The 13,897-nt window shown below is 43.0% G+C and overlaps 1 protein-coding gene across 1 annotated transcript in view; it reads right to left on the bottom strand.

Moving 5' to 3' along the window:
* The window catches only part of LOC308553119 (amyloid beta A4 precursor protein-binding family B member 1-interacting protein-like), a 97,167-nt gene that overhangs the window by 22,037 nt on the left and 61,233 nt on the right, over positions 1-13,897 (bottom strand). Inside the window, exons 8-9 of the mRNA XM_081128805.1 lie at positions 8,141-8,224; positions 5,702-5,845 (exon numbers count right to left, since the gene is read on the bottom strand). Of these exons, the coding sequence (XP_080984931.1) occupies positions 5,702-5,845; positions 8,141-8,224 (228 nt within the window). The remainder of the gene's footprint in view (positions 1-5,701; positions 5,846-8,140; positions 8,225-13,897) is intronic.

Below are 13,897 nucleotides of genomic sequence, written 5' to 3'. Positions count from 1 at the left end.
TCATTAGTGATGCACAAGACCAGGTGGCCGGCCACCTTGTCAGAAATGTCATTTTGGCTTTTGCCATTCTAAGTCAGTGATGGACTTCATGATTGAGCATGAAAAAAAAGTCCCCTTTAGGAGGAACAACGAGAGGTAAATGTGACGTCAGTAAATCAGTGCACACTTCATGCATTTCCTCCTGAGAAAAAGATTCCTTTCACGCTTTCTCCTCAGGGCTGATGGAGCTGCTATGGAAACAGGAACCTCTCCTCCACCTATAACGTGGAGACTGTCACCTCTAATCTACATATTTGGTTACACTTCAATGACAAATTTGTCCTATTACTTTTTCCCCATCACTTTCTGTAATTCTTTACCTAGTTAGTGAATAAAGAGTGAAGGGAAGAATTGCTACACCTCAGTGCACAGTTATGCCTTTACTTATGGTTGTTCATTTTTTCCTGTATGGTATTTTCTTCTTGATTTTCAAAGTTTTCATTTGTTAATTAGAAAAATAAAACATATGCATTATAATTGAAAGAATAATGCATATATACAGATATAATAAAATGAAAATCTTCCTTCATCACTACCTTTTGTAATTCCACTCTTTTCCATAAGTACTATCGTTAATAGTTTGGTAGTATTCTTCCAGATGTTTTTGGGTAAGCATTTGTACACATATGTATGTGTAGACATCCCCACATACATACATATTCTTACACACACACAATTTTTAAAAACATAATGTGATTTTACTATAAATACTGTTTCATACCAATTTACATTCCAGCTTCTGTGCATGAGAGTGCCTGTTTCTCTTACCCCTCCTACTGAAATTTGGATATTATCAATATTGTTAATTTTATCAGTCTCATGGGAGGAAATATTTCACCAATTTACATTTCCCTGATTTTAATAAGTGGAGCAACTTTTTAATTATTCAGTGGCTACTGATATTTCTTTTTCTGTCAGTTCTCACTAAGCTTTATCTTTTTTTTATTACGAGTATGTTTATCTTGTTCTTATTGATTTGCTGAACTCTTTGTATTTTATGGATCTTCACATTTGGTTATACATGCTGCTGATGTACTCTCTGGCTCTATAGCTAATCTTTAATTTCTTGTTTGGATCTTTGGCCATGAGGGATTAAGAACAACTTTGTACAGTCAAACCTGTCAATTTTCTCCTTATAATCTTGAGTTTTTAGTCTTGCTTAAGAAGGCTTCCCTACCCCTAAATTATGAAAATATTAATGTATATTTTCTATTAAGATTTTATATTCCCTTTTTCCTAAATATGTTTACTTAGTCTAGAATTTAATTTGGAACATGGTATAAGCCTGGAAACTTTTTTCCAAGTGGATGTACATTTATTTCAATGCTATTAATTGAATACTTCATTCTTTCCCCACTGCTGTAAAATGCTTACTTTAATTTCCTTTAGAGCAGATGGCTCTCTGTTCATCTGTTTGTGTCTACCTATCCTACTTTTATCTTATGTTTTTTAGGGGAGGAGTTCTATCTCAATGTTCTTCACAATTTTGGGGGTATAACCTTTCTGATTAATTTTAGGAACAGTGTGAACTTCAAGTAAAATGAATTAGGGATTGAATATATAGAATATTGGGGGTGAGCATCAATATCTAGTAACCTGTCACATTTCTACTTATCCAGTTATTTCACTCCCTTTATTAAAATTTATATTTTATGCCATATAAGCCTTCAACATTTCTTGTTAATGGTTAGGTATTTTGCATTTTTATTCCTACTATGTATGGAACATTTTCCATTATATTTTAATTTGTATATTGCTTGTATAAAGGAAAACAATTTCTGATTTGGTAAATTTTTTTGGTCCTAATAGTGTTTCCGCTGAGTGTCTTAACATTGTCTGGTAGACAATCGTGTCAACAATGAATAGCGAATTTTTGCCTCTTCTTTTCCAATAAATACATTTCTTATTCTTTTTCTTGCCTTCCTGGCTGATTCCTCCACTCCACTGTTAACAGCAGCCGTGAGAGAGCGCCCTTGTCCTACTCTAATAGCACTGTGTTGTTTGCGGTAGGTTTATTTATGTCTCATTTATACATAAATGCCAAAGACATAACATTTCTAAAATAAAACAAATTATTCGTCGGTCAACTGTGACATCCCCGGAGTGGGACTGGACTGAGGATGGTGGGGCTGGAACAGTGGCAGCTCCAAGACTGAGACGAAGGAGGAGCAGTAGCTGCCGTGGGCCAAGCATCATCCATAGTGCCTGTCCTGCGTTCCAACCGAGGTGACAGAGCCCTACAGAGTCCCGACAGACCTGGACCGTCACCGTGACTTCACCTGCATGGGACTGTGGGGCAAGCCTATCGGAAGCCCGCAATTTGTAAATATGCCATTTGGTGGTGCCCGGGACTGGACAGTGAAGGCGAAATGTTTCTGTTTTCCCCAGATATAGATGAGAGAAATATTCTAAAGTTTTTAAAAGGTAAACAAAAGATGGAAATGCCCTGAGCCTCTAGGAAGGGCCTTTGAAAAAGCTAATGGTCAGGGGCGGAACAACAAGATGGCGGCGTAGGTAACAGCTGCACCCGCCGCCTCCCGCAACCACATCAAAATCACAACTAAAACACAGAACCACCATCCCTCAGAGCCTCCTGACACCTGGCTGAACAGAAGCCCCACAACCAGGGACCTGAAGAAGCACCGAGACCGGTAGGAGGGGCGCAGACGCGGGCGGATGGGGGCTAAATCACAAAGATGTGCTGCAGGCCCACACCCGGTGTCGCGGTTGAAACCTGGGAGGGAATCTCGGCCGCGGAGGTTTCCCGGAGGAGCGAGGGGTCCCAGCCCCACAGCAGCCCACAGCCCAGGGCTCCAGGCCGGGAAGAGACGTCCCCACAACTCTGGGCTGTGAAACCAGCGGGGACTGTGGCTGAGGGTCCCGGAGGCTGCGGGAGCCCCAGCAGCTCCTCTAAAGGGCCCGGCACCGACTCACTCGGACGCTCCCTCTGAGCCCAGCGCCGGGCAGCAGCCGGAAAGGACCTGGGACACTTGGGGAGGAACTAACCTGCCTGAAGTCGGGGAGAGAGGTGGGGGGGCAGCTTCCTTCCAGGCAGAAGAGCTGGCAGAGGCCGTTGCTCTTTGGCGAGTCCTCCCCGCACACAGCCGGCAGGCAGGCGCCATATTTGAATCGCCAGCGCCTGCCTCACACCTTTGGCCCCGCCCCATGATCCTGGAGGCCCCGCCCCTCACCACCTGCAGCTCATCCAGGCCATCTCCAGAGGCCTTTCTATTCAAGTGGCCTCTCAAGCCTCATGCTTAGGACTTTCCTAAAATATCTCAAACAAGCAGCAGCATGCCCCATACAGCTTGATAAGTGGCCCCAGGCCTGGCACTAGCGGCAGCTGCACTGGCTCATAGCTTGGCCTCTCCTGGACACCTCCAAGCCCAGCACAAGTAGCAGCCAACTACGGTTTGCTGTGTAGCTCATGCTGGGTGGCCCTGGGCAAGGCACTGGTACAGGCTGACTCTGCACCTCCCAGGAGGCCCCAGAGACAGTGCACCTGGTGATTAGACTCTACCACGCTGGACTACAACCCTATCACATCCACGAGTGACACTCAAGGGGTGCACTTGGTGAACACCAAAGCTCCACTGAAGTAAATCCTGATCCATAAGGGTGTCTCCAGCACAGCAGCTCTCTGTAGTTGCAGCTGGTCCTCACTGCTCATTGGCCTGGGGGTCAGTTCCTCCCAGGGAAGCCAACAGCAACCAAGGCTCAACTACAACAGGACAGTGCACACAGCCCACACAGGGGAGCGCCTAGAATGCCCAGCTCAGGTGACTGGGGAGGCTGAGCCACTGGACCCTAAAGGACACCTACTACACAAAGCCACTCCACCAATTCCAGGAGACATAGCAGCTCTACCTACTACATAGAAACAAACACCTGAAAGCAGTCAAAATGCGGAGGCAAAGAAACATGTCACAAAGGAAAGAACAGAAGAAATCTCTAGAAGACGAACTAAATGAAATAGATCCAAGCAAGCTAACAGAGAGTTCAGAATTTTGGTTATAAGGATGTTTAAGCAGATGGTTAGGGAAATAACTGAGAAAATCGATAACATAATAAAGCACCAATTTAAAATGAAGGCTACAGGAACTGAAATGAAGAATAATTTACAGGGAATCAACAGCAGAGTAGAGGACGCTGAGAATCAAATCAGGAATTTGGAACATGAGGAAACAAAAAACACCCAACCAGAAGAGCAAAAAGAAAAAAGAATCCAGAAATATGAAAATAGTGTAAGGAGCCTCTGGGACAACTTCAAGAGGCCCAACATTCATATTATTGGGGTGCCAGAAGAGGAAGAAAGACACCAAGAAATTGAAAATCTATTTGAAAAAATAATTACAGAAAACTTCCTCTACCTGGGGAAAGAAATAGACTTACAAGTCCAGGAAGCACAAAGGGTCCCAAAGAAGAGGAACCCAAAGAGGCCCACAGCAAGACACATCATAATTAAAATGCCAAAGGTTAAAGACAAAGAGAGAATCTTAAAAGCAGCAAGAGAGAAGCAGTTAGTTACCTACAAGGGAGCACCCATAGGACTGTCAGCTGATTTCTCAACAGAAACTTTGCAGGCCAGAAGGGAGTGGCAAGAAATATTCAAAGTGATGAAAAACATGGAACTACAACCAAGATTGCTCTCTCCAGCAAAGCTATCATTTAGAATTGAAGGTCAAATAAAGAGCTTCTCAGACAAGGAAAAGTTAAAGGAGTTCATCACCACCAAACCAGCACTACAGGAAATGTTGAAGGGTCTTCTCTAAGAAGAAGCTAATGAACAAAAGAATCTGACAAACTAAATAGATACAGAGACATTGACACATGCAATGGACGATCATATTTCGGAGGAAAGAGGGAAGGGGAGTGGACGGTGGGAAGAGATTAACCAAAGAAGTTATATGTATAACCCATGGACACAGTTAATAACGGGGTGAAGGCCTGGGAAGGGGGCAGGAGGGAAGTGTAGGGGGTCAATTGTGGGGGAAAAATTGTATACCTCTAATACTCTCAACAATAAAGATAAATTTAAAAAGTAAAAAAAAAAAAGAAAGAAAGAGAAGAAAAAGCTAATGGTCAGAATGAGAGTTAAAATTACATTTCAAGGAAAAACTTACTGTCTGCTTGTAGATTTGAGGCACTAACCCTGAATCACCAAGGAGAGTTAAATTGACATCTAAGGTACTCTGCTAAATTACATGTGAAAATGCATATAGTACACCTCAGAATACAACTCCAATGTTCAGAGGATCAGGGCTAAAATCTAAATGAAAATCTATCAAGACTTCTAATACCTCTTTGATTCTAGATAAAAGTTTTACTATAATGACTATAGATCAAGAGAATAAATACAGGGGGAAAAGTCCTCAGGAATAAATATATGAAGAAACAAATTAATCTCTAGAAAAATGCTTTGGCCATAATTTTTGAAACCTGATTTTAAAACGCATAAAATTCTTCACCTTCGAGAGAGAGCTGCGGGAAAAATTACAGAAGGAATCCTGTGATTCTGTCCCAATCGGGTATGTATTTGTATGAACATTGTAATAATATCACTCTCACAACAAAGAGAGTGTATTTAAATTGCCACCTGAGTATTTCTTTAGTTTCACTTTCATGAAATTTTTTTTTTTGCTATTTTTCCCCCCTTTCTGACCTTAGTCTTTCCTTTGGGTACGTAATAAATTCCAGAAGCTCGTAAAAGAAAATAGCGCCTTTTCCAGGATTTCTTTCCATCTTCTTTCAAATAGAGAGCTCCTTCAAGTTCTGGCACAATGATGGATGTTCCGCAGAAACTTTCCTGAAATTGAGATTCCAATTGTATAAACACATGAAAGATAAAACACATTTTGTTCACATTTAAACAAACTGTGGCAAACTAGCCTTTAAACTAAAAGTCATTTCTGTCTACAATTCTGATTGAAAGTATGTTTGTATTGCCTTCTTTTTGCCTAAAGAGGAGAATTCCATGGTGCTTGAGTCCTGGCTCCTGAGTTAGACTTCAAGGCTTCTTGACCACTTAGCTCTATGACAGCGGGCAAGTCACTAAACCTCAGTTTCTTTACTTGCAAAAATGGAGTAATAATAGTTCCTACCTCATAAAGAAGGTTGTGAGTAAAATTTTGGTATATGGTAAGAAAAGTACTAAAGGCTATTATTCTTATAAGTTGGCAAATTAAAAAATTATTACTTTTCCTGTAAGCAAAAAAGATTACTATTTCACTGCTAGGAAATAGAAAAATTACAATGTATAATTCTATACATCAAATATGTGTATGTTAATAACTTGGGATGGTTTTCTTATCAAAGAATGAAGAAGGCTTATTAATACTATGATGTCTGAAAGGATACTGCCTAAGTACATTTTTCTAGATGTAGATTTTCAAAGGTCAAAACTTGCATAGATTTACAGTTCTTAGTAAATTTCTTTTAAAAAGCAATGTAGTAAAATTGCACATATTATTCCATCTTCCAGTTCAAATACTCAAACTTATTTTTTGCTTTCTATTGTAACTCTCAACCTCCTTTCATTCAGTCTCATAGAGGTAGAATAACTTCTAATTTTGTATCCTTCAAGTAAATTTATACGTAGTGGAATTGAGGTACATTTTTCTGTTCACATTCCCTCTAGTTTCCTCCAAATTTAGCTAGTATTAGTTGTCTTGTCAATATCTCTTAAATTCAGTCAGGTTTTTGGGCCAAATTAGAAAGCTGCATAGTGCTCGTTTTTCAGAGCAGAACATGCTTTGTATTTGTGTTCACATCCAAACTTTTAAAACACTGCTGAAGTCCTCTAACAAGAATGCTTTAGGCAACTGTATACATCAAGCATAACCAGTCCCGGACTTACAGTAGCCGATGTATAAGCACTGATTGAAAACAAATGGCTGTGTGGGGAAACTACTCACAGCCCTCCACGTCTGCCAGTGTTGACTACTACGTATGTATGCTCAGAACTCCAATCTCCTTGCTGCTGGGGACACCTGGCGCCTTATCTTCCTCAACTCAACCTGGAGTCTGGCAAATGCAGAAAGAACCTCCCCATTCCCACTATTGGGCCTCCCTGGGAAATGTCCACTGTGATCTTGTTCCCAAGAACCAGAATTTGTAATGTGGGACCTTGGGCATGGCAGCAAGGTTCTGGGGTCTGATCCTCTGATACAGAGCTGCGAGGCCTGGAGGTAATGGAAACATGTGCGGGAACCTGGGAAAGACCCTGGTGCATGGGAGACAGTGCTCTTCAGCATCAGCAGACTGACTCCAGGTGGGAATGTGGGCCAGGGCATCACCAGGTCTTGTGTTTTATCAAGTGAAATCCAAAATCTACTAACTCGGGAAAAGGTTGTCAAGGACAAAGAAAACCTGTCTGGGGCTCCAGCATGCCTGCCCATTTGAGACTGTGACCTGGTGTTCATCTACATTACACACTGAACAGAGCCTGGATTCATAGCATAGCTACTATGTGAAAATTCATTAGGAATTTCAAAAAATCAACCATTACATGAACTTCCAGAAGACAGCCCTATGGTGATAATCGCAGATGTCTGTACAGTAATGGACACACTGCGCTTCCACCACCTCCCTGGGTCTCTGAAATAATTCAGTAAGATCCTGGAGACCAAGGTTCTTGGACTTGCCCAATAACACAGGAACATCTATAGGCAGAGCCAACTTTGTATCAGGTCTCAAACTCCAAATCTTTGATTTCCTACCACACCTGGCTTCTGGGAGGGCACCTTAGAATTCACTGTAAAGCAGATTTGGAAATCCTGACATTTGACTTCTGTGGAACACTTAAACAATGAATCCTAAGGAGATGAGTTTTATGCAGATTCATAGGTCTTTTAGTTAAGAATTACTAATCTAACTTCATGAAGAGGAAAATATACTGTCTAAAGCCATACTTTTAAACAAGTGACTCAAAGAGCCAATTTAATTATCTAAATAGCTATAATTTAGTAATAATGTGATTTAAAAACCCCAAGTTAACATTTCAGTGTGTCTCAGAATCACCCATTGTTCTGAGAAGCAAATAATTTAAAAATAGATACAATGAACATCCTCTTTTTCTTCTATTCTGCAAAATTAAACTTACCTCAAGTAAGCATTCCTTGTTCTTAGCATTCATCTCACTTTTTTCCTTGCTTTCTTTTTTTCCTTTGTTATCCAGGTAAAAATTCTAAATAAAATATTAGAAGTCAGATCAGTTAGTCTTCATCACCACGCCAGCCACTGCAGGAACTCACGGTCTGGCTGGAGAGAGATGTACCTGTAGCAAGTCAACTGGGAACCACAGCGAATGCTGCCAACCAAGTGCTTCCCGAGAGCCTCACGAGTGCTGACGGCCACATAACTGGGCTAAGTAAACCTTCTCTTTCTCCCAAGTGCACCATCAATGAGGAAACAAACATAAGATCGAAAACACTGGTAAAGGCTACGACATCATCTGATTGTAATTCCATGGTCTAGAACACGTGGAAATGCTGGATGCTGGGAGGCCCTAATGCACTGGGAAGAGCCTGGGGCTGGAGTGAAGGTGGAATGCATGTCCCCTGCCTGAGAAGGGGGCTGCTCTGGCTGGTGGACACCATGTAGGATTCCAAGGCCCTGTGGACTCAAGGTTCTGGCTTATCAAGAGAGGCCTGAAGTCTGGAATTTTATAAATGTTGGCAACTAATTTTAATTTAAAAAAAACTGGTGGGTCAATCACAACACAGAGGGGCTGCTTGGCAACTCCCAAGGACAGACAGAAGTGGAAAGGGCATTCCATTTTTTTTCAATCCTCACTCGAGGATATTTTTTCCATTGGTTTTTCAGAGAGAGTGGGGAAGAGAGAGAGGGAAACATCAGTGTGAAAGAGACATCGATTGGTTGTCTCTTGCACATGCTCTGACCAGGCGGGGCCGGGGATCGAGCCTGAAACCGAGGTACATGCCCTTGGCCCAAATCGAAGCCCGACCCTTCAGTGCGTGGGCCAGTACTCTAACTGCTGAGCCAAATTGGCTAGGGCAGACAGGGCATTTCTTGAAGGAGAGCCAGCCTAACCAAGGCAGGGAAGACCATGGCACTCCTAAATGGGTGCATGTTCTCTAAGCAGAGTTGGTATAAATTTATGTAGCATATCTTGTTGATTCTGAATATCAATGAGGTGGCTGAAACTAAATGTTAAATGCATAAATTCCCCCCAAAATTCATGAGCATCCAAGGGCCAAGTTTTGCATCACCAGTAAAGCTGAAGTGTCAATATACAAAGTGATTGTATGAGTGACCGCTGTCATAGCTGAGGATTTTTACGTGAAAATGTAGAGTTTTATAAAATAATGCATGAAAAAATGTATTAAAACTAGAACATATACCTCTGGAGCACACTGAATAAATTAAGGACCCTCCTGAATATAGACACAGAAGCTTACTTGTACCAGAGGAGTGTTTCTGCATGTGTGATCCCTGATCCCCCTTGGACCCCGGGCTCCCAACACACTGAACTGAAATCTGTGGGGCATGCACCTGGAAATCTGCATTCCAACATTGTCCCTGGATGATTTTTATTCATACTGGAGTTTGAGAACAGAATGTATACTGGACAGAGTAAGGAAGCAAACTGCAAGTAAAATTTGCAGGATTAGGGCATCTCCTAAACATATCATGCAAAAGAAGGGTGACTTGCTAACTTAAACAGAGGGAAAAGGTCAAGTACAATTCCTTCTATAATTCTTATTGAATTATCTTTTAATATGTTTTCAAGTCTTTTATTTACTTGCTATTTAGAAGGATAGCATATTGTGAATTAGTGTGATTTCATAAAGAGGTCAGAAACTATTTTAATTTTACATGCTTGGCTTGAAGACTATGCCTAGCCCTGACAGGTAACGTGTACTACCTGCCAGAACGCTACACTAAGGCCTTACAGGTATGCTTTTCATTGCATCCATTTAAGAACCACATAAGATCAGCGCCATTGCTATTTTAAAGATCAGGAAGCGGGAGGATTAAGGAGTTTGCTCAAGGCCAGTCAGTGCGAGAGCTTTGAGTTTTTTCATAATTTTTCTCTGCTCTAAATCCCACAGGAAAAAACCCAGCGCGGCAGTGTGGGTGTACTTAATGCCACTGACTGCACACCTACAAATGATTAAAATGGTAAATTCTGTGTTATGTACGTTTTACCGCAATAAACAACTGAGATGACCTAGTCACAGGAATAAATTCAAAGAGGGCCACTGGCAAGCACATCTTGCATGGGGGTCCTAGAAATGCGAATCATGTTCGAGTTCAAAGGCTGAAAAGAGAACTTGAGGAAGACTCCACAGCATGTGCTTGCTTGTGATCACCATCTGGGAAAAGGAGAGTGTGTGTCACCCTCAGCAGGGACAGGTAAGGGCCTTTCTCAACTGTGAAGGGCCCCACTGAATAGGATGGGGGATCTGCAGCCACATCTTTCTCTGAGATCCCTCTCTCTTTTTTCAGCTTCTGAATAACTCCCTCCCTTCCAAGTGACAGTGCTACACTGTACTTTTGTTTTGATGAAAAATGCAAAAACACAAAGTAAATCTGAGCTGGAGATCGGGAGGGGTGGTCCCTAGAAAGGACTGGTTGCCTTTGGGCCAGGGATTCCACCTGGCACGAGGTCAGCCAACTCACTTGGAGCTGCTCTGTGGTGAACAGCTGGACTCAGAAGTTAATTCCTTATCTGTCGCAAAAGAAACTCTGGAAAATCCGATGAATAATAAGAGAATCATAAAACGGGAAATGAGACTTTCAATCATGGCCTGATCTCTTTTCTTATAGTTTCTGAAAATTCAAGATTTGGGACAGCTGGACAGGAAAGAAACAGAAGAAATACGTTACTTACTCAGATGCCAACTTCTTGGAATAAAGAGTAAATCAAGCAAACAGTTGTCAGTCCAAGAACAAATATTTGTGAGCACCCTTTACACGTAAAATATCTCTGTTCTTAAGAAGCTTTCTATCACATTGAGAAGATAAATATAAATAGATAGAAAGGTGGACAGATGACTACATGCAGGGGTTGGCAAAAGCAGGTTTACAGTGTGAGTACACAAAAGTTTATTCTTTTTCTTTTTTAAAAACATATCTTTATTGATTTCAGAGAGAGGAAAGGAGGGGGAGAGAGAGATAGAAACATCAGCAATGAGAGAGTCACTGATCGGCTGCCTGGCCCGCAACCAGGGCATGAGCCCTGACTGGGAATCGAACCCCGATCACCTGGATCCTAGGTTGACGCTCAACTGCTGAGCCACACCCGACTGGGCGACACAAAAGTTTATTCTTGCATTGCTTATTTATTAATTATTGTCTCTAATTATTATGATTAACCTGCTTTTACCCACCCCTGTATGTATTTATAGATGGGGGGAGCTATAGAAGATACTGTGTAAATTCAAAATGAGCCAAATCGATAGGTTTTGAGAGAGGAAGAAATCACTATGGTCAAGGAAGACTTTACAGAGGAGGTAAAAATCTGACTTAGATCTTGAAAGATGTTCAATATTCACATAGGAATAAAGGAGAAAGGAGAGCATTTGAGGCAGGAAGAAAATCATGTTCAAAGGCCAGAGGTAGTTAAACATTGGGTCTCTGTGGACCACCAGTGAACAGCCGGTCCGGCTGGAGCTGGGGATTCATACAGCGCACGCGACGAATGCAGCCCACCGCTCCCCATCCTTCCCGCCTTTCCCGCTGCCCCTGGTCAGGGGCCTGGGCAGGGCCTCCCTGGGATGGGCAGGGCGTCCTTCCTTGTCCCACTTAGGCCGGGTTTGGCCCCCTGACTCGCTTGGCCGACAGCATGCAGGTGGAAGGGTCGGTGCACCCACTGAGCAGAGGACGGTGGCGTGTTTCCACTCCCGCTCCTGCCCGCGCCATTCACCATGAGGCTGTGTCACAAGCACCTGCCGGGCCGAGGACCAGAGAGGCCTGTGGAACTACCTGAACCTGACTCACAATCTGGAGCCAAGGACAGCTGACCCGCAGACACAGGAGAGGGGAAATATCTGTTGCTGTAAGTCACTGGGATCCTGAGGCTGCTTTTATGCATCAAACACTGGCTAATACACACACCCACGCTGGCTGGTGAAAGGATCTGTGTGCTGAAGCCAAGGGCTGACTCTGCTTTAAAACAGTAGCCATCCTGGGGACCATAAATGTGATTACTGTAGGACTTCTCTCCCAGCTGGGCCTGGCCCTGGGTGGTACAGATAAGCCTTGGTGGGAGAGGGAGGTGGGAAAGGAATGGAGGAAAGACGGCCCTGAGGGGTCTCCCAGTGGCTGGAGCCCTTCTGCACCTGAGGGGAGGAATGAAGTTGTGTTCTCTCTCTGCTCCTTCCTCGAGCAGCCAACAATAAACCACAACCACCACCAAAGTTCAGTTAAGAAACGGAACAAACGAAGGAATGGAAATTGCCTAAAATATCAGTGGGGCATTATGGATGATTGAAATTTCCTCTCTCGTTTTTCAACTTTTTAAACACAATACATTGATATTATATTTGAAGTCAGGAAAATAAAAGATGTTACTAAAAGAAATAAAAAGCAATACAGTAAGCAAGCAACCTGAAGTTGATTGATTTTACCAATACCTTTCCTGAAAACCAGATTCTTCTGGCCTCTAGTGACGAAAGGCTAATGTGAACACTGGAGTGCTGCTCCCTCTCCAGACACAGTCCTCAGTCCTTAGGACTGTTTGGGGTTTCAGGCAACGACACTGGTCTTTGCACAGCAGGGCTACATGCCAGCACAGCCAGGAAAATGAAACCCTTTAGGTTACAGCTGACTGCCATGTGAACACCTGGCCCTGTGTTAGGAGGAGCAGACCAGCTGCAAAGAATCAGCTGGCAAGGAGAACTTTCCAGATTGAGAAACGAAGCTGCTTCTTGAATAAAGTTGCTTTTATTAGGATAGTAAGGTTCTACTGCCCCAACACACTTTACCCAAAAGAGGCAGTGCCACCCGGGTAAGAGGGGCCTGTGTCTGACACCACGCTTTTAGAAGGTCCCTGTTTGGACCCTCAGCCAGCCACTCCCCTGCTTACCGTGAAACCAAAGCTGCTCTAAAATATAAAACATATTTTTTAAAAACCGTTAAATGGATGCTGGTGGGAATCAAACTGCCATGGAACTGTAGTTAGTTTTCATTGGATAACTTTGTAAAATGCCAAAATTTATAATATGCTGCACACTGCATTTTTTGCACTTATTTAAACTTGTGTTGAAAATTGTATATGCCAACATACGAATGCGTGCGGCACTACAGAGTTTTTCGAACTTCTCCTAGGGGACATCAAGCACAGGAGTTTGTCCATTCACAGAGGAGCCACCATTTGAGGTCTCTATGTGGGAAGTGAGCAGAATCAGGGTCTGCCCAGAGGGAGAGGAAGGACTGAGCTTGTGGAGGGGCCGAGTGATAGAGGGAGAAGAGGCCCGAGGGAGGGCCGGGGTCAAGATGCTGCTGGCTGTGGTCCCCACAATGTTCCCCATCCAGCTCCAGCCCCTGAAAGTCCCGGTCATGCTTCCTATCTTTCACTCGTCTGTCTCTTTTCAATAACCACTTCGAAAAAATTTCTAATTGGGGCCGTTTCTATCACAACCAAGCGATCCCCAGTGGCAGTTTGTGGCAGCGTCTGCGCCCTCAGACTTCAGCAATGGCTCTGAAGGACGACTAATCATCTTGGATCCTCATCAGGACTCGGCAGTCAGGCTCATACGCAGTTCCTGCCTCTTGGGGATGAAGCTAAAACAATGAGTGTCTCAAAGAGCTGAAAGTCTCTTTTTAATGGAATAGGGCCCAATAGCAACCAGTATGCGAATTCATTGCTGTGTTTCCTCACTTTAAAATAGAG

This window comes from Miniopterus schreibersii, assembly GCF_964146895.1.
Source record: "Miniopterus schreibersii genome assembly, chromosome: 1".
Lineage (NCBI taxonomy): Eukaryota > Metazoa > Chordata > Mammalia > Chiroptera > Miniopteridae > Miniopterus > Miniopterus schreibersii.
This window is presented reverse-complemented; position numbering and strand designations above follow the sequence as displayed.